At 41.9% G+C, this 24,541-nt stretch overlaps 2 protein-coding genes across 3 annotated transcripts; one reads left to right on the top strand and one right to left on the bottom strand.

Moving 5' to 3' along the window:
- Positions 1 to 1,802: 1,802 nt before the first annotated feature.
- On the bottom strand, positions 1,803 to 3,313 carry LOC133015866 (cilia- and flagella-associated protein 144-like). The gene is made up of 6 exons (XM_061083155.1): positions 3,196 to 3,313; positions 2,919 to 2,978; positions 2,728 to 2,831; positions 2,208 to 2,271; positions 1,931 to 1,936; positions 1,803 to 1,825 (listed from the first exon to the last, which is right to left on the bottom strand). The coding sequence occupies exons 1-6, from the start codon at positions 3,311 to 3,313 to the stop codon at positions 1,803 to 1,805; spliced, it is 375 nt and encodes a 124-aa protein (XP_060939138.1).
- A 3,006-nt stretch (positions 3,314 to 6,319) lies between these two features.
- On the top strand, positions 6,320 to 24,536 carry trip10b (thyroid hormone receptor interactor 10b). Of its 2 annotated transcripts, XM_061087792.1 has the most exons (15): positions 6,320 to 6,644; positions 13,302 to 13,417; positions 13,534 to 13,587; positions 14,082 to 14,229; positions 14,339 to 14,401; positions 14,645 to 14,749; positions 15,026 to 15,154; positions 15,354 to 15,500; positions 15,925 to 16,086; positions 17,664 to 17,687; positions 19,826 to 19,935; positions 21,125 to 21,257; positions 21,347 to 21,414; positions 21,893 to 21,999; positions 22,087 to 24,536. In XM_061087792.1, exons 1-15 carry the CDS (start codon positions 6,621 to 6,623, stop codon positions 22,230 to 22,232), a joined length of 1,536 nt encoding a protein of 511 aa, XP_060943775.1. In that variant the 5' UTR covers positions 6,320 to 6,620; the 3' UTR covers positions 22,233 to 24,536. The 2 variants fall into 2 exon arrangements, with proteins under 2 accessions (XP_060943775.1, XP_060943780.1); XM_061087797.1 differs by lacking the exon at positions 17,664 to 17,687.
- The last annotated feature ends 5 nt before the right edge of the window (positions 24,537 to 24,541 follow it).

The following is a 24,541-nucleotide window of genomic DNA, read 5'->3' as shown; positions in this document are numbered from 1 at the left end:
GAGGTTAGTTGAGTTTCCCTTGTAGAGGTGGATCAATATTTATACTCTCGGCAATCGTATTTCCTTTTTTCGAATTATCTAAAATGTTACCATACTGACATGTCTTGGGGTTATTGTGAATCAAATATCTGTAATATTTGTTTTTGATGAGTTTATCATAATAACTATTTCGTTTTTCATAGAGAATTGAAAATAAAATAAAAATCTGCACGTTTTGTTTTCGGCAACTGTAAAAAAAACTCGATATTTTGTGTAAAATGATCTGACAAAATGTCACTTTTCCCTTTTTTATTAATTTAGTGTCTCAAAAACACAAACAATATCTTCAAGGTGAATGGGGCTGCATGTATTTCTTCCCTATGTTCTTTTGAACTGACGTTATTAATGTCGGCCTGATGTTCAAAGCACAAGGCCAACACATTGTTACCCATTATTCTAAGTATGTGTATTTTGATATGAAATTCGAATAGAACTAGAATTTCCTGCTGAAAATGCAGTGTGAATGACGGAGCTGCTGAATAAAGGTGAAAATATTTGAAGTCTTTCATGAATTTACAGAAAATAAACATCGACAAGGACGAATATGAGCTGAACTTGAATAGCTTGAGAAGAATTGCATAATTGAAAAAAACTTTGAGTAAGGGAAGAGTTTGAAATTGAAGTCTGTACTTAAAGAAAATGAAGACTGACATGAAAAGAACAGTTAAACAGCAGAATAATAATCCTTAACGTTTGTTTTAACGAAGCGTGACCTCACCCATTGGTTTATGAATTGCCATTTGAAGCCGAGAGTTTGGAATTTGCTCAGCTCCATCTTGGCGTTTTGGAGCCATACTGAGCTGTAAATTACCATATTTTGACAAAGAGGAGGAGCTGGGTCTAACCTCTGACCTCTCAGAGGTAAACACGCCCACCTACTGACCACAGCGAGTTCCTGAGTGCGCTGAGAACAAGCTGCTAACCGGGTTAGCTTCCTTCATCTGAGGTAACATAGGGAATGATTAAGTGATCTGAAAAGTGCTCATGTCCACATTATATTTCAGAGGAGAAATTAATCGTAGCTGAAGTTGCTGTAAAATATTTTTTTCAGCACTGCTACGTGACCTGTGTGACTCGTGATGAATAACTGTTTCCAGCTCCATCATTACAGTTAAACTTCCCACTGTAAAATATTTTTTTCAGCACTGCTACATAACCTGTGTGACTCGTGATGGATAACGGCTCCTGGACTGTTTCCATCTCAATCATTACAGTTAAACTTCACACTGTAAAACATTTTTAAAGGTGAGAGCAGCTTGTGGTCCTCCGGGGTTTGGACTTTATTCTCACGCTGCACAGACGACTGCATCAGCTGCTGGGAGGTTTGTATGAAATACTACGTTACTGCTGTGCTTTCTCAATGCTAACATTTATACAGTCCGTGGTTTTAACCTTTAATTGTCACCGGGTTGCCATCGTATCACAAGAAGCATCATTAACTCATCCGATCCTATCTGTAATTTATGACTCAGGTTTATAAAATATCTACTTTACCAAATTGTGGTTTGTTATCCCTCATTTTACTTCTGTGGTCTCTCTGTTCTTTATCTATTTCAACTTCACACACCCACATCTATACACTAACACGCAGACGTAAAGACACACACACACATGAGCTTGAATCTATAATATCTTCAAAAGATTTTTACATTAATTAAAGATACACAATTCATTTTGAGAAACTTTTTGAAAAAGATTTGACCCGGGTGAGACTGTGCACAGATGAGGGATAGGAAGAGGAGGTAACAGATAGGAAGACATCGTCAGGAGGGTTCAGGAGAAAAGACTGGAGGGACACAAAAAGACAGATGTTCAATTTAAGAGTGGGATAAAGAAACAGAAGACTCAAAAGCAACCAAAGTTCTCAAGGTGCCATGTACCAGGTTCTGACCTAGACCTGTCATAACGAACAGGAACAGGTACAAGTATTCGATCATGTTTCATCTCTCAGTTAATATCATGGGGTCGCTGTCAGTTTAGATTTGATCATTTGAACTTACAGGCAGCTGAAACATCTGGACTCGCTGTTCTCATCGTAGGTGAATGGTTCCAGCAGAGTTCCCTCCTCTGAGTTGTCTTTTAGTCCGTGTCCGATCTATTGAGTGGGACTAACTTTTTCTCTCTAAGGTGTAAGAGACGAGGGACGGGACCTCCTGTGAATCATTTGCCTGCGGTGACGTCGGTGCTCTGTCGGTGGTAGTTGAACCTTCTGTCAAAGCGGTCCGATGGAATCTGTGGAGGAGCAACATGGTCTGATTTGGCATCCAAGTGTTGGATTTAACTGACGTGACTGTAGAAGAGCAAACGGCTCTGTTGTTCCTTTAGGTTTGAACTAAACATACTTTTACAACTTTCAAAACTGCAGATGTAACAAAGCGTAAAACTCAAGATTTATTTTTGTCTACTATCATTTGAAGGATCATGACTTTGGCTCAGACTACGGGAACAGTCCTGAAGTCAGTTGCTTGGGTGCCACACTATTTACTTTTTGTTATTGAAATAGAATCGCTGCTCTGTTGTTAATGTCTCTTGCATGTTTTCATCACTTAACATCGTAAGAATATTTAACCAGATATATTGTAGATAAATGTCCCGGTTGTATTATATTTGCTACCTTGAAGCTGTACTGTGATCTACTGTTGGAAGTATTAGATTAAAACTCTCTCTAACAGGAGACTGTTTCCTCACCAGTGGCTCTGTCCTCCATCCTATCATGTGACTCTCAGTCAGCGGCTCCGGATACTTCTTGGTCGGTACTTGTCGTGCGTAGTGGAAAGCCTCGATCAACTCCGCTGGAAAAGAGGAGACGTGATCTGTGACACATGCTCTCAAACGTTTAGGGCCTCGTCCGGGATTGAAGAGAATCAAAGTGAACTTACAAGTCGTTTCAATCGTCTCTTTCAGTTTACTGGCCGTGGGTTTGTCTGACAAGACAACCACTGTAGGAAAGTTGAGAATAACACATAACAAAACGCTTTCATACATCTACATCAGTGAAATAAAACAGCAGATACAAACCACTTTTTTCAGTGAAACCTAATTTAACAAGGAGCTTTTAGTGGAATAGATCAAATAAATCTTTTGTGAAGCCAAAGTCTCCTTCAGGTCCAGAATTAAAACTGGGGGAGAAAAGGGTTGATAGGAAGCTTTTCTTACGTTTCTTGAGTGGGTTGATGGTGAACTTAGTGTAAAGCGTCTGTTGTCTTTGCTCCTTTCTTATTGTCTCTTGATGAATTGCGTCTTGATGAACCTTATTCTTGGCCTTCTCCTTCATTTCTGAAATGTTGACAGATAAAAACTCAGCGGCATCCAGATGTTTGTGGCTGTTTGCTCCATGCATTACCAAGCAGGTTCGCTCATGGCGGGTGAGAACAAGAGTAAAACTTTATACTGTGTAAAGATATCTACAGTTACATCATAATGTTATTAAACATGTTGATAATATAGACTAATAAAGGTGGCTATTCCCATTGCTATGAAGATCACAGTTAAATATGGAGATATTCAGAGCTAGAGTAAGAGCAGGTCTGAAAATCTTCTAAAACCTTTGGCAAATTTAGTTCTTCATTTATTTTTTAATGATCACTGTAATTGGACAACTTGATCACTATAACCAAATTGTTTAAACAGCATTTATTTACGATTCTGTCCCAAGTTTTCCTACTGTATATTTCGGGAAGGAGGCTCAAAGCGACACTTTTTTAAACTGCTGCAATGGTCAATGAATGTTAACTTTGACCCCAAAAATTGCAGTTCTCTGTGTCTTGAGTCTTGCGGTGGTGTCATTTCACCAATCAACCGACACTTCCATCTAAAACTTTATGAGAACAGGACCTTACCATCAGGCATGGCTGATACCTGTAACAGTGACCAGTGTCACTTCCACCAGCTCACTACAAATACCACTACACCTGCTTTAACAGTGCTGTGGAAACAAGAGCTAAAAATCTTCTTCTTTGCTCGGTTTATCCTCGGGTGGCAACCAACATCAAAGGGCAGTACAGCCGAGCTCAACATTTTTACTCTAATATCTATAGTCTATGTTTACAGCCAAATATCAAAGGAATGTGATGATAGCACACTGCCATGATCAAAGGGATTTGATGATAATTAAAAGACATGTATATTTGAAATATATAATAAATAATATCCATATCGTAAAAATATGCAAACAGAAATGTCCTGAATGAGGTGAATGTTTTTATGTTTGAATGGTTTAATCGCTTTAATCTGTTACATCGAAGAATGTGGCAGTAGTTAGCGATCAAAAAGACAAATGGGAGATGAAGAATATGCAAATATGCTTGCTCGGCATTCACACTCATATATTTAACCAAAAATTGTCCTGCAGTATTCACACAAATAAAGATTTTAAAAACAGCAGTGTTCATGATTACATCACAGGGCACACATCCCACCATGATTGACTTTTTAGAGACCAACTGCAAACGGATGTTGTTGTCATAGTAACTCATGGATACAGGTTTTAGACTCTAAACCTAAATGCTTTTAAAGCTAATGCCATGATTGATCAAGTAAATTCATACAAAGGGCAGTCAAATGGAATATAAACACAATCAAATAAATGTTAGCTGTGACCTCAAAACAGAAACAATTCTCCTGGGTCCACAGATTTGTAGAATACTTGCCAGGTAAATCTTTTCCGAGTACCTCACAGAACCTGTCATAGTTCTTCAATGGACTCAGGCCTCCTCTCTGTCTTCTCTGTCTGCATTTGATCCCACACCGATATCATAAGGGTTGTTTTGGGTCCTTATGGTCTTTTATAGGTCTGGCTATATTTTTGGGCTCATTGTACTTAATTTCCGTTCGGGATGAATAAAGTACTCTATCTATCTATCTATTGTCTAGCTGCAAAAAGATGGAGGGTGTCTTTACATGAAGTACCTAAAGCATTTGCCCAGCAGTGTGTACAGCGCATAACTAATGAACCTAAATATTGTTAATTAAGTTATTTAAATTGGATATCAGTTTACTTCGGGTGATGTATGCTCTAAGGGGCTGACGAAGTAAACACTTTTATATTTCTTATGGAAATTTTGTTATTCCTTTGTGTTGGTGTGTCAAGTTGAATTACTCCTACAAGGATCAATAAAGGTACATCTTATCTTATCCTCTCTTTACCTCTGCCAAGGAGATTAGGTTTTCGTATGCGGTTTGTTTGTGATTTAACAGGATTAGACATTTTGTGGAACGGTGGGATGTGACCCAAAGAAGAACCCATTAAATATTGGACTTGATTCAAATAAATAGACAGACACAGCATCGACATCAGCCCCTCAAAATCCAGACTCTTATTCTAATCATAATAATTATGATAATAATAGTTGTAGTAGTAATAGTAGTAGCAATCATATTCCTTTGTTTTGAAATTACACATGCCGTTCCAGAAGAAGAAAAGTACACACACTCATCAATGTTATGTTATTTTATTTTGGTATTGTTCTCATTTGCAACCTGGACAATAACATCTAATCAGCACTGAACACAAAGTTCCTCTGAGGCAGGTGGGTAAGTCATTTGGATTTGCATGTGTGTCATGAATCAAAGCATTTACATGAATTCGAAACTCGGCCTGATGGTGGCGCTAGAGGATTTTATAGATAACACTACCCAACAGGGCGTTATTCAATTAGCTCTCAATGTTATTGCATCACTTTGCTTGTTGTCTTTGATTATAGAATTTGCACTGTATGATTTGCTGTCTTTGATTTCAAATGTTATTCCACTGCTTTATCTGTAGTGTTCGTTTTTATATGTTTTGCAGGATATCGTTTGTTGTCTTTGGTTTTAAATGAGATTGTATGATTCATGCTTTGTTATCTCGTTTTCCGTTGGTCCTCTGTGCCAAGAGCTTTGTCACGTGCTTTGAAAAGGTGTCGTAAATATTTGCTCATTTGTTTATTGCTTTAATTGCATAAGTCAACTCAAGGGTTCCCTGGTGTTTCTCAGAGGAACCGCCCTGATTATTATTATAACATTCAGATATTTGTCCAATCAGGATTTACTTCTGGTTTAGAATCCTCTCAGGTGCACTTTGATATTTATTATGAAGAAATAACATCAAGCCGAAAACAAACCGGTGGAAGGGTTTTCCCATCCTCCCTCTCTCCTCCCCTCTCTCCTCCCCCTTCTCTCGCTCTCTCTCTCCCTCTCTCTTTCTCTCTGGGACCCAAACTTGTTTCAGGAAAAGAGCCTGAACACATTTCCCCCCCACACCCACCCACCCACCCACCCACACCCCTCCTCCTTGTCTCTCTCTCTCTCTCTCTCTCTCTCTGGCTGCTGGGAGACACAGGACAGCCAGGCGTCCGAGCCAAGGGAAGGAGAAGGCGTAGACTTCCTCCAAACATTTCCTCCGCCATCTCTCCGCCTGCGAGACTCAAACAGAAAAGAGAGAGAGAGAAAGAGAAAAGTTTCCTGGGATCTTCTGTGAGCGACAGGACTTTTCTTTCCTTTCCTCTCGGTCACCTGGGTGATACAACACAGGAGTATTCCTTCCTTTTTGTATCTTTTTTTGAAATTCCATATTCCCCTCCTCTGGACGCTTTTCCGCAGACATGGACTGGGGCACCGATCTGTGGGTGAGTTGACAGCTGACTCAGGATCAGTCCCTGCCGCACACATACCTTCCTCCTCCCTCAGGGAGCTGCTGTTGTCCTGTTCTCTGGACTCTGGGTTTTCCACTTGGGCCTGGAACAGTCTGGAGACAACAGCAGGAGTGTGTGTTAAAGCCAGAAGCCAGAGGATTTCGCAACCCCTGCTGCTGCTGCTGCTGCTACTGCTGCTGCTACATACCTTATCATAAGCAGAGGGGAAAGAAAGGAGAGAGAGAGCTTCACTATAATCATTATAATCACCATAATAACTTTATTCATGTGGCACTTTTCAGAATCAGAGTTACAAAGGGCTCTACATCAAAGCAGAATATCAAGAATCGACATTTCAATATTTGCAAGATGAGATCATTTACAATTAAAAGACAACTCTTAGAAACAAGCCGGACGATAAAAGTGAAGTGTGAAGAAGAGATTTTAAAAGCAGATTCTGAGTTTGACTCCCTCACATCTCCAGGGAGAGAGTTCCAAGCTTCTTTAGTGACCAGTCCAGATTTAGGAACTGTTACTGGGGCCCAGGATCCCAGTCAGGTATAGCCACTGGTCATTCAGAGGCTTTCAAAAACCAGCAGTAAAGTAAATTCTATAACTGGCAGGTAACTGGTGAAGTGCAGCAGGGATCTGCATGATGTAATCACTTCTCTTTGTGGCCGTTAAAAGCCCAACGGCAGCATTTAGAATTAATTGGAGTCTCTTTCCCTTGCATTGCAATAGTTAATAGTTATGACTCTGTTTGGCCTCTCTTTCTTATCAGGAGGGTGCACCTCCACCTCCACCACCTCTCACTCCTTCTTCAGGCCTCCTCCAGGCATGCTTGAACCAGGGCTTTGCATATGTGACAGCACCCCCCCACCACCCCCCCATGACAGCATACGGATGTGGGCCACTTCAGGCCATTATGCGTCCCTTGGTAAAAAATGGATGTGAGATTAAAGTTGCCCACAATTTGTTTTCGCATACATGCAGTGCTCTCTGCAACATGTGATCTGGATGTGAACCTAAACTAACCCTTGCGGTAAATGTTAAAAAACATATATTTGTGCTATCTGGGACACCTTTGGTTGACTTGCGGTGTTGCTTTGGTTCAATCGTGGCCCAGATCTGGCCAAAAGGAGCAGTGACATCATTCCACACTGCATGGGGGCTGCATGACCGTGTGGGTCAGGACTGGCCGTGGCACAGATGACAGGAAGCATTTGTGAAAAGTAAAGAACCTTGTCCCTGCTGCCTGGTTGTTGCTAAGCTGCGAATCAGGTCAGCTCACACACCAGTGGACTCTCTGATCCAAGGCTGCAACTTAACAATCAATTGTTTGTTGGGTTTATAACATTCCAGGGGTGTAATAACAATGGCAGTATTTTTAAACCCCAAGATTTCCTAATTGCTGGTTTATTCTGAATAGGAGTCGCAAACCAAAAGTTATTCTTGTCACAACACAGAGAGACAGGAAGTCCTCTCTTCTGAGAAGCTGTGGCCGGGGAGATTTATTTGGCAACATAACATCATAAATTATTAATCGATTATCAAAACAGTCGTGGATTAGTGTGTCTCTGGAGTGACTGATGGTTTCTGCTCTGCTCTGATCAGTCAGACCAACGTGGAGGATGACTTATGTCCTGTTACAGTGCAAGTCTGTGTGTTTCACGTCTAACAGAATGTCCCGACTCGGATGGTTTGTTCCAGCTGGTTTAATAGTTGAGCGATGAGAAGAGGGAAGAGAACCCATTTCCCCTCAGATCCTGCTGTGATTGCGGTTGGAGTCAGACTACATGCCTCTGAGATTATTCAGCAGTTGAGCACAGAGTGGGTGAGGCTGTTTCCTAAAGCCGGGTTGGTTGATGAGGAGTCGACGCTCAGAGTTGTTCGACTGGTGTTGCTCCTGTGATTCGTTGGGTCAGAAACAGTTGATCCATTTGGGGTTTGACAGGAAATGAGTCATCCGCTTGGGCTGCAGCTTGTAATTTTATCATCAATTAATCATCACAGTTTTTGGCTGATAAAATGCTAGAATTTAGAGGTCAACATTATGTCTTTCAGATTTATTTTGTCTGTGCGGCCAACAGTGAAAAATGAAGAAACTCAATTTGTGATCATATCAGTTGAACAGAAGCCGCAGCAGCCGGTGAGTTTGAGGCATTAAGTGAGTCAATGATTCATTTTCTGCTCGATCCACTTCACTTCTCGTCTATTAGCAATTTACCGTATAATCAATGAATTGGTGAAGTCGCTTTTCAAACATTACCTACTTCTATCAACTCAGATGTGAGGATTAATACCGGCGTTGGGGTTTATTCGTAAACTTGTAGTTTCTATCTGTGTCAGATCTGCAGCCCTGATGGAAATGTGATGCTGTTGGATCTGAAATGATCAATCAACATAGTGTTTAACTAAAATTGTAACTTTTTATAATGGATTCCTTATTTATTTTTGCCAAATGTTCAATGTTTCCCCCTCTTTACATGTAAATACTGTTCTTTGACACTTTATCACACAAATCATCGTCATCATCATGGGCTCTGTTAAATTGTGATAAACCTTTTTTAATATTTTCCATACCAAATCATAGAAGGTAGATTATGGCGGCAAGGTGGTGCAGCGGTTGGCCTCACAGCAAGAGGGTTCTGGGTTCGCACCTGGTTAATTGGAGACTGTAAATTGTCCGTTGGTGTGATTGTTTGTTTTACTTCATGTGATGGCCATGGTATCAGCTGAGTTCTGCTCCTCACAGGACGAGCAATATAGATAACTGATGAATGGATATCATTGATCAGTAGATTGATATATATTGACATTAGTCATTCATTACAGTCCTAAATCAACACAGGATTATTCTCAGTCAATTGCCGGTTAACAATGCTCTTGACTTTTGGACGTTCAACCTCTGTCAGATGCTTTTTGAATCAGAGCCTGAAATAAGTGCATTAAGTGGCTGGTTGTCTTAAGGTTATAGACAAAACAAGCCATTCCTAGAAGTCACCTTGGCCTTCAGGAAATTATTACTACTGACATTTTTCTGGAAAGAAAGATTTAATGTTAGAACAAAATGTTTCAAATCGGAGAAATCACCCGTCACCTGCAAAGAGAATCCGTGCACGTTTGTACAGAAAATACATTTTGAAAAGCTTTATCGAACACGTTTTTCCCTTCAAGCAGATTTGAAGTCAGTTATTTATTCGTCCCGGTCAGACAGCACATCCTGTATCTTCTGTGTCAGCTTGTACCAGCTCCTCCTCAGTAAAGACTTCACGCTCTTCAGGGCTGCACCTCTCCATCAAATGAAAACGTTGTCAGATCTCTTGTTTATCAGTGCAAGGCTACAATCCATACAACTGCATTTTAGTCTGAATTCTCAATGTAAAACTATCTCTGTCCTCACAAGCGCTTTGAGTCAGAATCATTATTATTTCCCGTCCATCCTAACGCATGAAAACGTATCTGAAGTGACTCCTGTACGCAGGACATGCTCGTGCTGGTGTAAACTGGAAGGTTTGAGCGTCTGGACATGGGAATTGTTGCAGACTGCTCAAATAGCAGCTTGTGCTCTACACATGTAAACAGTCGTATGAGTGTAAGATGCAGAATTTAACTGCACAACAGATGTTAGACACACATTCACCTGAAATCTACCAAACACACTGTATCTGGTTTGTTTGGTGACTCTGTGATCTCCACTCCTGGGTGTTTTGAATAGCTTCAGCTGCACAGCTTGACATTACAGTGACAGTGGCGAGTGGTCAGTGGGGTGTAAAGCGTTAAAAATCATTATCTGCTGTTTGCAAACATGACGTAACCCAGCAGCCTTCAAAACAGCCTGAACACACCCAGACCCTGTTAATGATTTCATCGCATTTTACACTGGAAACGCACGGTGTGAACGAGGCTGTCGGATAAAGTTGATAATCTGAGGCAGGGGTGGGGCCAGGGGGGGGGCCAGGGGGGGGGCACTGGTCCCAGCTGAAATCAGATTGGCCCCCGAAGTGCCCCTGTACTGTAGTTGCTCTTAAAAACAAAAGGGACTTAGTAACAATACTAACAATGGATATAAAAATTTGTCTAGAACTTTTATTTTCTAAGCTTTTCAAAAACGGTTTTGTGTGGTTTTGTTCAAATCTACGGAGCTAACAGTAGACAAGCAATCATTTAACACTGGCGTTGTACCAGTGAAATCAGTAAAATGAGACGTCTTGTGTCCAGAAGTGAAACATTTTGAACATTCTGAAATATTTGCGTATTCCTCAGTTTATTCTTTACCTAATGAAGAAGGAGAAGAGATGATTTCAAGACTTTAAGTTATTTTTTTATCAAGTAAATGGAACTCTCTGAAGTATTTTTATACATCTTAAAATAATGTTATGTTAATATTTCGCTACCGAAAAACAGGAGCTTGCAGTTTCTAATAAACTGATGTCCAAGTGCAGCTGTTCCTGTTGCCCGGTATTTTTTTTATTAAGATGGATATGAGCTGGAGTCTGACCTCAGCCTGGATCAGGAAACGCTGCTGTGTGTCGTCACAGATGGGGGGGGGGGGGCTGTCCGGCTGGCTGCATGGTTTGGACAAGCCCCTGGGACCGTCAGCCGCAGGGCGGAGGTTCACACCGAGCAAATGATTATCTCATCCCTGAACCCTCTGTGTGTCACTATCAGTGTTTCCTCCTCTCACACACACTTTCAGATGTATTCCAGTGCACTTGTACAGAAATATATCTCAAAGGTTCTTCGAGGACCCTGTGACCTCTCGAGACATTTTGTTTCCCCCCGATCGCTCTCATTCCTGGCTCGGGAAAAAATGGGCAAAATGTCCATTTCACTTCTGTCGTTTTTCGTGTGTTTTCTAATCGTGTTCCTTCCTTCCTCCTCGTCCCCGGCCTTTCTCCCATTCTCTCTCTCTCTCTCTCTCTCTCTCGAATCCAGGACATCGCTAACTGTGCTACGGTCTGATCTCCATTTAGCTTCCCCTTCCTCTGAGGACTCAAAATCTATGTCTCTGGCTCCGAAAGACCCTGCAGCCGCACACACACACACACACACACACACACACACACACACACACACACACACACACACACACACACACACACACACACACACACACACACACACACACACACACACACACACACACACACACACACACACACACACACACACACACACACACACACACACACACACACACACACACACACACACACACACACACACACACACACACACACACACACACACACTGACTGAGTCCAGTCTTTCTGTGTTATTCACAAGAGACACAACAGCAGAACCACCCTGTTATTCTCGTGTATCTGAGCTTTCACATTGCTCAGTTCTGTGGTCACTGTCTTCAGCAGCGTCACGACAGCGTGTAGATATAAGCCAGTGGCGACAGAGAGGACAAATGTTACCTGTCCAACCGGTTTGTGTGCGAGTGTGTGTGTGCGCATGTGTGTGTATGTGTGTGTGTTTGGTTTTCAAGGCATGGCAGCCTGTAAAGAGGAATGTTGAAAGGAGAGAAGAGCTGGTGTACTCTTTTCTTTCTTCTCTACTACACCTTTGTACTTTTTACCTTTGTGAGAAATTCTGAGAAGGGAGGATACTGCGTGGGCGTGTGTATGGGTGTGTGTTTGTGTGTGTGTGTGTGTGTGCGTGTGTGTATTTGTCTGGGGACCATTTCGAGTCTAGACCTTACGGAGTGAGGACATTTTGGGAAATTGAGAACTTTTTCAAAGAAGTTGTTGGAAAATACTGATTAATTCCTGAATTGGTTTATTAATGAGACACAACAAATCATGTTTGTGCAATAAGATCAGGTTTAAAAAGGACTAGTGACACAGGTGGGGCAGCGGACGTTCCTGCTTATTATCCAGTTTCTCAGGGCTCCAATAGTCTCTCCCCCGGCTGTAGAGTAGTAGTGATGTAAGGGGCTGAAGCTTAATAACAGGGTTGTGTGTCTGTGTCTGTGTGTGTTGTGTTTTATTTGGGGTTTGTAGTTTTGATTTGTGGCAGATCCACACTCCATTGAATATGTGATGCAAATGCAAAGTTCGAACAGTCCTGCACACCTCAGTGATTTATTTGTTTTGAGACACAATGAACATGAAAACTAATTCAACATATATTTTATCTGCTCAAGAGAAATACACTTAACACAATGGCTGAAAAAAGGACGGACCTCCTATATATAATCTGTATGGATCTGCATCAAATTGTATACACTCATAAATGTCAGCCCCTTAAATAGGCCAAATGTTTTTAGAAACCGGATCTGTACCAAAATGCCAGATGTTGCAATGTCAAAGAAAGTGAAAGGAAATCCTGGATCCGCCCCCAACATGTGATGGGTTATTCTCAGATTCAGTTTTGCAGTATTTTTGTATAATACTGCTAACATACGAAAAAGAACCATATATTTATGATTTCTTCCCTGACCCAAAATGATTCCTTCCAAGTTTCGTGGTAATTTGTTCTGTACTTGTTGAGTAATCCTGCTAACAAACACCAATGAAACCAGTTCCCCTCTGGAGCCCCTGACCCGCAGACACCAGCAGCAGTTTCACTTCTCGCCCCCAGTGTTTGTGCACAAGTACAAGTATGTAAACGTGTGTTGCTCTGTGTGTGCTCCTCTCGCAGGACCAGTGTGACATCATCGACAAACACACGCTGTCGGGCCTCGACCTGGTGGATCGCTACATCAAGTTTGTGAAGGAGCGGACAGAGATAGAACAGAACTACGCCAAGCAGCTCAGGTGTGCCCCGAGGATTCTGTCTCAGTGTTTATTCACCTCCACATGACATAGGATCGTATGTTTTGTTGTGCATTTACAGTACGTGTGTGTGAGTCATAGCTTTTCATGCCCAACAGGAGTCTATCGAAGAAATATGCCAAACGAGGGAGCAAGGAAGAGCAAGACTGCAAGTGAGAGATGGATCAAAAGTCCAGTTTTCATTATTACTCACTCATTTCTATCATTCCTGCATTATAACTCTTGAACTTTTGCTGAACCCATTAAATTGCTGTTAACCTGACTTAATCCTCACGCAGCTCATGTGCAATTAAAAAGATTTCCAGATTCAAGTGCCACTGAAGATGTGAAGAACCTTTTTTTTTTACATTTTAAATAATTGTCGTTGTTGATTCTTGATTAACAAGAAGAAATAAAAAGGTGGTGACTAAAAGGACACATAAAAATGAAACAAATCAGCTGAATAAATAAATATATATAGTGTGGGAGCCGAAACTGTACTCGCAGGAATACCTTGATATATTCAAAGATACTTAATTTGGAAATAACACAAGTTTATTACAGATGGTACAATTTTATCGTGGTTTGTTGAATATTCATGTAAATGTCTTCATTAAAAGGTGATTTGTCTAATTGTCCCTTCCTCCCCTCCTCCCCCGTGCTGCAGATTCAGCAATCACGCGTCTTTCCAGGAGATCCTGAACGAGCTGAACGACTACGCCGGCCAACGGGAGCTCATCGCCGAAAACATGATGACGGGCATCTGCGTTGAGCTCACCAAGTATCTGCAGGACATCAAATCAGAGCGGAAGACAGTGAGAGAGGGAGCAGGGGGAGGGAAAGAGAGAGCGAGTGGGGGGTGTGAGGCACATGTGTCATCCTGTGGATCTGCAGCACGTTCACTGAGACCTCTTCCCTCCACAGCACCTGGCGGACGCCAAGAAGGCCCAGCAGAATCTAGAGGGCAGCTTTAAACACCTAGAAAGTGTGAGTCACTTGTTTCTGCTGCTCACTGACGTCTAAGCTGGGTCATGTGCTTCTTATTGAAAGGTTGATTCACTCACAAAGTATTTCAATCATCACGATATCCTGTTATGCAGGTCACAGGTTCATCATTTCCTGCAGTTTCTCGAGAGTGAGAGTGAATTCTCTGATTGGCAATTCATGTGTAGTAATGAGTGTGTGTGTGTGTGTGTGTGTGTGTTTGTGTGTGTGTGTTCCTTCCTGCAGACAAAGAAGCGCTTTGCAAAGGAATGGGCGGAGGCCGACAAAGCCACGCAACAAGCGGACAAGACAGAAAGTGACCTCAATGCCACCAAGCTCGATGTCGAGAAAGTAAACGCACACACACACACACACACACACACACACACACACACACACACACACACACACACACACACTCACACACTCACATTACAGCTGAGCAGTCATGTTTTCTCTTTTATTTTGATTTGGTATCATCTCCTCCGCTGTCTCCCCCGTTCGCCTCCTCTTCCACATCCGCTCCTACATTCCTCCCTCTTTGCATTTTGTTTTGCATCTCTTCCTTTTATCCCTCTCCCCTCCCTTTCTCATCCACCTCTCCGTTTTTTTCCTCCGCTTCCCAAGGCCAGGGCGCATGCCCATGCCCGCACGCACACGGCGGAGGAGTGCAGGAACGACTACGCAGCCCAGCTCCAGAAGTACAACAAGGAACAGAACAACTTCTACTACACAGAGATACCACATATCTTCAATGTGAGACCCACACACACACACACACACACATACACACGTTGACAGTGTTGACAGTATATCGAGACAGAGCTCACGTCCCTGCTAATATGATGCACCACGAACCCAACACAGCCGGTGTGGTCTTTTTAATGCGGGGTGTGTCAACACAGACACTGTGGCTGTAATATGAAACTAATGGAGGCCGTTGTGTGTTGATCAGAAAATGCAGGACATGGATGAACGGAGGATCCGGCGGCTGGCGGAGGGATACTGCCAGTTCTCGGACATCGAAAAGAACGTGCTGCCCATCATCTCCAAGTGTCTAGAGGGAATCTCATCAGCGGGAGTGAAAATCCAAGAGAAACAGGTCAATGTTAGAAGTTTGCAAGATTATATATTGGGCTGTGTGTGTGTTGTTTGACCCAAATGGTTAAAACAAGGAGTCTGTGAATTGGCTGCCTCTTCCATCAGTCCAGCTTCACATCTAAGACACCTCTGATCTTAATGCTTTGAAACTTGCTCCATGTTCTGGTGTTTTAAAGGTTGACATTACATGAGAAGGTTGATACCACATGGGTGTTCGTTTAATTTGAAGGTATCACCTGTTGCCAGTTGCCTCAGCTCCGTGTAAGTCTGTAACAAGCAGCCTGGCTCGGTCCAGATGTAAGAAAACCTGCTTTTAACATCTGTCCTGAGTGATGTGAGTTCAGATGGAACACGTTCATTCACCCTGACCCTCTGTCTTCGCTCCCTTGTTATGAACAAGTGTCTGTTTTCCGTGCCCTTTGCAGGACTCCTTACTCTTCATAGAGCAGCACAAGTCTGGCTTCGAGCGACCTGGAGACGTGGAGTTTGAAGACTACACCCAGGGAATCAAACCAGCGACCTCCGACTCCAGCCTCAACCCGCCCAAAGTGCGCACCAAGCTGTGGCCTTTCAGCAAGAAGCACAAGGTGAACGTGCGCTTGTATTTACCTCCGTTTTGCAGCTTGGTAATAACAGGCGGCCTCTCCCCTTCCTGTCACCACGGGGCTGTATTTGTTAACCTGAATATCCTCTCCGTCCGGTTCCTGTTCTTAGAATGTGGCTGAACTCTTCTGGGCTCTCACATTTTGTTATCGCGCCAAAACCTTCCTCTAATTTCTTATCCATACAACTTGGCTCTCTAGACACAGTCTTCAAATACGGCAAAATCCCATTTAACCATATTATTTTAAGCATCATTTTTATTTATTTATTGATCGATGATTACTATGTTACTACCTGTTCTCCTCTGGTAAATGTCTACATACACTTTTTATACACAGTCTGTCCCTAAAATAATAATAAATCATATATTTGTTTCCTGTGTCTAGAGGCAAGTAGCAGCGTGGCTCCTGGTGAACTTCAACCTTGCTGAACTTTTTCAAAATGTCAAGTTCATTGTGACATCATCATAACAGTCTGGGCTGATTGGTCTGCCGTCCCACTCGTTTGTCTCTTAGAGAGCACGTCACATAAGTCCCGCCCCTTTCACGGCGGCTTCCTGATCAGCTGTAAACGCTGCTGAAGCTGAACCGGCTGGAAGGTGCACGGCCTCTTTCTGACGGAGACGACTGGAATGTTTACGCATTTCAGCGCTTCAGCAATGCAGGAAAGAGGGAAACATGCGTAATATGAGCCCTGAGATAAACTTCCTGTTTTCTTTTCAAGTTAAAAAGTCACATACAAGGCGAGGTGTCAAAAACCACTCGAGTCAAATGTTGAGAACCAACTTTCAAAGAACTAAAAATACAAATCGTCAACAGACAAACTCGCCTGAAGAACAGGACACAGCTGTTTTCTTATCTTCCTCCCAACGTCCACTGTAGGAGTGTAAGGTCTCCTAACAATGCTTTAAAACACACACACACACACACACACACACACACCCACTCATAAAACTCAACACACATTCCATTCATGTCTTACCCCACCGCCCTGTTGCCCTCAGGGGCCAGTTCTAATTCCAGTCTCCTGCACAGACTTGCCCTAAAACACCTTTTTTCTCTCTGTAGCTCTTCATCCTCTTTATCACAAACTTCTCCTTGACTCGCTCCTTTTTCTTCTTCTTCTCTTCCTCTCAATACCAGTATCAATTTCTCCCTCCTCTTCCTCCCCTGTTCCTCCACCTTGTCCTTCTTTCTCCCCCCCCGCTCTCCCCCTGTTTAGTTTGCCCCTCCGTCTTTCTCTCCCCCGTCCCCTCACCCTCTTTCCCTCCCCCTCTCCAAGCTGCAGCGCTCGCCCCTCTCTCTCTGCGTGAGGGAGTTTAATCGCTCTGTCAAACCCAGGATTTCCACGTTAAAGATATTACGCAGACCTCGCTTGGTGAGTGACTCTGACTTTGAGCTGCGCCATCCCCCCCGCCCCCCGCCCCCCCCGCCCCTCGCTGCTGTGTTCACATCCGTCTCATCGATGTCATTTGTGCTTTTTGTACCTGTTCACATACTTGCCTTTGGGTTTGTTTGTTGCACACCTGTCTCACACTGACTGTCTATTTGTCCCTGTCTAGATAACTCACGCTGAAAAGCACATGGTAACACTTGTTATTGTCATGTTAACTTTAAAGGTGTCGAGGTGAATGAGAGGATTCTGGTGCTGGATTGATTCATTTTCATGGGGGAATACTGTGTTTCAGGGGGAATGATATTTAAGGAGTAGCTGCGCTCTCGATCTTTGCTGCACTGACCTCTACAGGTGGAAAGGTGTCAAGGCCCCAAAGCTCTCCAACGTAGCTTGTTGACCTACAGTTATTTAAATAGCATAGACTGTCAGTTAGCGAGCTAATAACTTGATCTATAGACTGTGTACAAAGATGGACGACAAGGCAGCGCCGCAAAAGTGAAGCCAAAACACCCTGACGGCCCCCTGGTGGCTGGCTAAAGTATAGGTCTTAAACCCCTGCCTCCTCCATGTCAGTAGATGGGCCAGAATAAATTAAATATTTATTTGATGATTGACCTCAACACCGCAGCTCCACTCGATGTTTACAACTGCATAGACGCAGATAGCACAAGGTAGGTAGTGCCTGTATTTTGGCTTCAGTTTTGTATAGTGGCAGGAAGTCGAGACCCGTCGTCCATCTTTGTTTACAGCCTGTGTCTTGATCCATGTACATCTGAGTCCACAGCTGGAGCCTCTTGCCTGTTTGTGCCTCTCATGTCCATGTGCAACCATCACATCTGAATCATGGCTCAAAACATCCAATTTCCCCCCCCCCCTAAAAAAAATAGTCTTTGAAAAACCCAGAAACCACATACCAGTGTTCTGACGTTACTTCCATGGTCCCACAAGATTCTTCTAAACATCTGGACGGTGTTTTCCAACTTGAGAATGCATTTCCTAATCCAGGTGGAAATGACATGTGTGTCCTTGTTCTTTTTGTAAAATACAAGACAGCAATAAGGGACAGAAACATTGATATATAAGAATGTAAATGAGACTGTTTCTCAGTAAGATCATGATCAGTCGTTCTGGGTTTATCCAAGATGGACAATTATAATTTTTTAGCTACGTTGCTAAGAGAAGTAAACAGTGTTAGGTCAAAACAACAGATATATTGGATCATGTGTCACAACTGTCTGCAAACCAAAGTCAGACAGATGATGTCGATCAACTCCAACTTACCGTTTCCATAGTGAATATATCCGGAGGTCCCATTTCCCTCACCACTAGGTGGCAGTGCAAGCAGTGTTTATTATCCAGGTGCAGTTACTCCTTAATCAACCAAATCAAATGCATTTTTCTGATTGTAAATGGTATTTTCTGTTTGATTCAGTACATCAATGTATTAGCTTTCTCGCCAGACCAAAAACCAGAGTATCAATCCTTGATTCTGTTATACCATATTGATAAATCCCTGAGTTCTCTCTGTTTAACATATATAATGTCTAATATATTTAATGTGACAATTTAAACAAGAAATAATAGAATTAATGGGTCAGTCAATTGAACATATAAATACACATCTACCATTGCAAATAGTTTATCTTTATCCTCATTCCACTAAAGTAATAGCAGTGTGTAAGTGAAACTTCACATTAAGAACAACAAAGAAGTATTTCATTACACTGGTTGATGTCCAAACAATCACACACATAAACTGCTTCTTAGTCTTTCTAATGTCCTAACTCGGTTATCCTTAATATTTATTTTCTCTTATTGATATATAGATGTAGATTTTGTGTTTTGTGGATTAAAGGTCAGGGTTAGATAAACAAATAATTATCAAGCTTAGTTTCTTTCCTTCAAAATCTTACAGAATCTAAATAGGAAAAAACACAAATGTCTTTTGCATTGTTGTTTCTATTTCTATGATTTGTTCATACAGTACATTACAGTATGCACCAGTTCAAAACAGAGCAGAAGCTCACTGGTATTTTCCTTTGGGTAAATCAAACGGGATGTTAGAGGGTTCATGCTTCTCCCGCTGTCTGTGACATTTGTGTGTTTTCTGCTTTTCCTTCACTGCTTGCAAATCAAGGTTTGTTTATTTTTGTCATGAAATAATTATGTGGCTTCTGCTTTTTGGGATCTTTGATTGAGAAACTCTTCACAGTGTTAAACTGAATATAGACGTCTGAATAGCAGAGGGAGCTGAGGAGCGACATCTGGTGGTGAGCGTTGTTTGCTGTTCACTCAAGTGCTTGTGCGTGTGCGTTATGTTTCTTGCAGCCGACGGCTTCAGAGGATTTCTCTCACCTTCCTCCGGAGCAGAGGAAAAAGAGGCTGCAAGCGAAGATCGATGAAGTCGCCAAAGAGCTGCAGAAGGAGCAGGACTCAAGGTGACGACCTCATCAGCAGAAAATATCACTGTTGTCTCTGAAAAACACATCTGCAGCTTATGAATTTGTCACATTAGGGTGTTTTGGACTAAAATTTACTCCATGTTGCATTGATCTACAAAAAAGAGGGATTCAGTTTGTTTTGAGGCTGTTAAAAAATCTAAAACTCGCATCTGTGCACAATCAATCAGTTGCTTCAGGGTAAAATCAGTATCTGAGTCTGGGTAAAAATACTAAAACAGTTGTGCCACATTTTTCACAGACAATTCTCACCACTAGAAACATGTTCTATTGACATTATTGTGAAATCCTTGATAGTGAAACCAGGCAACCACCAGATTAAGAGCCCAACCCATGTGGATCTGTTGGGGGCTGAAGTCGATACTGATATTAGTGAGTAAAAAAGTCCTGGTACTAAAACATCGGCTGATTAATACATAATATAAATATGTACTTACATAAACATCTCTTAAGTCTTCTACGGTGCTCTTATCAAAACCGTAGCACAAAGACATTCAGTTGTGGCTTGAAGTTTAAACATAAACTTAATGATTACTGTAAACAGAATGCAAGTTAATTTTTATTTATTCTGTATTAGAAGTTTTATATCTGCAAACACAAAGGATTTCTCTGATAGGTGTGTGATGGCCAATCAATGAAGGAGTCGGGTTCTGAATCAGATGCATTTTTAAATTTGTAATAAATCTGAACAATCACTTCTGTCTCTGTTGTTCTGAGTCTCTTTCAGACAGTGATGTCTCCCAGAGTTGATGGACATTAGATCTATGAGGCGTCCACATACTTTTGTGGACTTCGTGTCTGTTTTTCACAGTTTCTGTCGGGTCCCTTAGTTTAAATCTGAGTGAACTAAAAGCTCCTTCGTGCTTCTAACTTTGTGGCAGCAGTTTGAGGAAGGATCTTTCCTCCTATTTTCCTGTTTGAACACGACAGTTCCCCTGAGCCGCAATCACAAGGTTTCACTCTTTGATGTGGAGAAACTGGACTGACCTGTACTGAGCCACAAACTCAACCCCACTGGGCCCAGCCCCTAAGACCAGTACATGTATAATTCAGAAAGTCTGCCGACCTCTCCCATCCTTATCAGCAGGGCTGCACTGCAATGGGGCTTCCTTAATCAGTGCTCGCATTTCAAAAACAATAACATGTCCTCCTCCCTGCTTGACCTCAGTGAGGCGCTGGACAAGATGAAGGGCGTGTACGAGACAAATCCACAGATGGGAGACCCGTCCAGTCTGGAGCCTCAGATCACAGAGACCACCCAGAACCTCGGACGCCTGAAGGGGGAGCTCGCCAAATATGAGGTACTCACTCACTCACTCACTCACTCACTCACTCACTCACGATATTCAAGTATTTGTGCTTTAAACTCTTTGTTTCTTGATCACCCCAGTCGTGGCTGTCAGAGGCCGTGGGAGGAGAAGAATCCTCCAACACCATCAACAATAATATTCGACACGGGTAAGACCTGGATTTAAGGAGTAGTTTCAAACTTTACAAAGTACATTCATTCACTTTCTTGCCCTCAGCAAAATGAGAAGATCATTATCAGCGTCTGGAACAAGGGAAGTTTCTATTTCGCCTGTCAGCAGGATTATTACAAAACTTTGAAGTGAAACCAGATAAACGTCTGGAACCAGGAGCTCACCTTGTTCATGGTGACCCCTAGTGTCTGTTTTACTGTAGAATTGTTGAGAAGATTAAATGTAAAATAGGCAACTTTGTCATTATGGCACTCATGACTTATAAATTAATTAAAATAATGTCACCTCACTCTTGTTCACAAATTAGTCTCAAGGGAAATATTAAAAAACATAATCTCTCAAAAATACTAAAGAAAGTGAAAATAAAAATCCTCGTCTAAATAACAGACAAACAAATGCAGACAAAAACATAACGAACATGGATTTATAATGTGTGTTTAAATGTGTCTCTCCAGCGTTGGAGCAGCTGACCAGTCCCACAACATCTACACAGAGTTTGACGATGAGTTTGACGACATGGAAGCTCCCATTGGCCAGTGCGCCGCTCTCTACACCTTTCAAGGTACCTCTCCTTTATTAATATTTGTGTACATATGATGTTTGTTATTTTATCTCTTTTTATACATCTTTTACTTGTGTTTGTGTGCAGGCAACAGCGAGGGCACCATTTCCATCACTGAGGGAGAAATGTTGAGTGTAATGGAGGACGATAAGGGAGACGGGTGGATGAGAGTCCTCAGAGCCAGTGGAGAGGAGGGATATATACCGTCGTCCTATGTCAAAGTCAATCCTTAACACACACACACACACACTACACACAAACACAAACTCACACACACACGCAGTACATATTTAAAGCTTGTGATGGAGGCGTGAATGCAAAGTCAATCCAGATAATTGGAGCAGTTCTCCTCGTGCTTTGTCTCAGTCTGTGACGTGTACAGTGAGATGATTATAGAGCTTGTTGTCACGGCCGGTCGCCACTTCCTGTCTCTGCTCGCCACGGCAACAGAGGCCGTCTCCGTCTCAGACCGCCAGTCCTGCGAGCTCGTTTATAGATTTTTTTTTTTAAACCAAACTTCTGAATGTATACCTGAACTCTATTCTGTCACCTTGCTAAAGTGACGACTCGTGCAACGTGTTCAGCTTCACGGCCACTTCTCCTTCACGCTGCTGTTTCTAATCCCCTGCTGAACTTTTCCTGTTCCCAACTCCAGTCTTTTCCTAAAACCTCTTTCCTGCAGCGATAATGTGACTTTTTATTATCATAGTGATGTTTGATGACTTTAAACTGGATGAAAACCACTACCCTCTACAGAGTGCACTAAGTATAATATCTAACAGTAAAAGGATAGACTCACATTTTACATTCTTTTAAACATCTGTCTTCAAACAATATTCAGCCGCCCGTGTGCAATAGAAACAGTTTTCGCTTGCTGAGACCATTTCCCTTGATTGTACTGGTCTGCAAATTTCAATGAGAAATTCATTCTTTGTGTTACTGTCATAGCAGCTGAGCAAACTTGCAAACATGTGACAAATTAAAGCAACACTCTGTAGCTTTTACTGAGCAACAGCGCCCTCTGCAGCTACACTTTGTGACTACTTCTGTTGGGGTTTGAGTTATTAATTGGTTGTAAAGTCTCACTCGCTGAACTGAAACACAACTGAAGGGTGGAGATTACCCATGATCCCCGGCTTCTTTAAACAGTAGAACTGCAACTAACAAAACAAAACAATTATTAACTCTAGTTTTTAATAACTTTAATAACTTTTTAACTGATCTACAGTTCAGCTAAACTCTTAAACTCTCAGTCAGTTCGTACCCACTCACCAAAGTTGAAAGAACAGACGTTCAGGGTGAAGAGGAAACATTCTCCACATTCCAAGTCAGTGAAGCATCAAACTCATTTTAGTTCTAAATATTTTTAGGTAAATGCAAAGTGTTGCTTTAACTTCAAGTAATTGTCAGAATATATTTTTACTCGTCTCTTTCATTCAAAGCACATTAGGAAGGGACTCCTCATCGGCCAATATCTAAAAGAGGATTCACTGCAGAAAGCAGAAACTGTTTCAGTGCGTATGTGGACATGAGATTGTTTTTAGACTTTTAACTTGACATGATATATCCCAGCTTCTCTTCTACATTTGCAAGAAAAACCTTCTTTGCGAATGTTTTGTGAAATTCAAAAAAGCACAAAATGATCAAAGATCAAATACAGAATTTATAATTTTTTATAATTCCTGTGAACTGTCTGTATTTGAGGTCGTGGCCTCAGTGCTGCTCCTGAGATCATTACATAGCACTGACTTTATGACATCTGAGGTGCAACTCAAAAGGTAGATAGCAGGCAATTATTCACTTTCCAGTGTTGCACAAAACATGACTGGGATCTCGTGACTCGCGAGTGTTGCTCTAACAATCTGTTTTGTTTTTCCATATTTAAACCACCTGTTTTTATATTGTGAGCCTTCAGACCTCCAGCTTCGCACTCCTCTTCCCAAGTCCTCAGATACCACTTAATTTAATCAAACATTTTAAAAGAACCAGTGAGAACAGGATGGATTTCAAAAGGGATGAAATGGGAGTTTTGGAGATTTAGCTCCTCATTCAGTCACAGCCAAGGGCGACGAATTGTAAAGAAATATTTAAACGTGGTCGGATTGTTTAAAGAAACACTCGAGATAGGTTTTACGACGTGTGAAATGCTAAAAATGCTTCTTTGTGGCTGATCTATAATCCATAAATGTGCAAATGTTATTAGTTCTCAAAAGTTTAACAGCCGTACACAAGATGTCTCCCACTCCACTGAAAAGGATTCCAGTGTCAAGACGTACAAGAGATTCCTCAGACTCGTCTTTCTGCACAGTGAAGGTCAAACACTCGAGAGGCAACAAGACGCAACATGATTTTTTGACTGGAGACTTCAGGTTTAAGACAAACAGTTTACACTTCTCTTTCTGTGCCATCCTGTCCTGCACTAGTAAAAGTTTTCTCCACATTTTAAGGGGTTTTATTTTACAATCCATTTTTAAAATGAAAATATATGTATTACCTTGTATCATTTGAGTCATAAATTGGGATTTAAGAAAAGAAAAGAGAC

The sequence above is a fragment of the Limanda limanda genome, chromosome 2 (assembly GCF_963576545.1).
Source record: "Limanda limanda chromosome 2, fLimLim1.1, whole genome shotgun sequence".
NCBI lineage: Eukaryota > Metazoa > Chordata > Actinopteri > Pleuronectiformes > Pleuronectidae > Limanda > Limanda limanda.
This window is presented reverse-complemented; position numbering and strand designations above follow the sequence as displayed.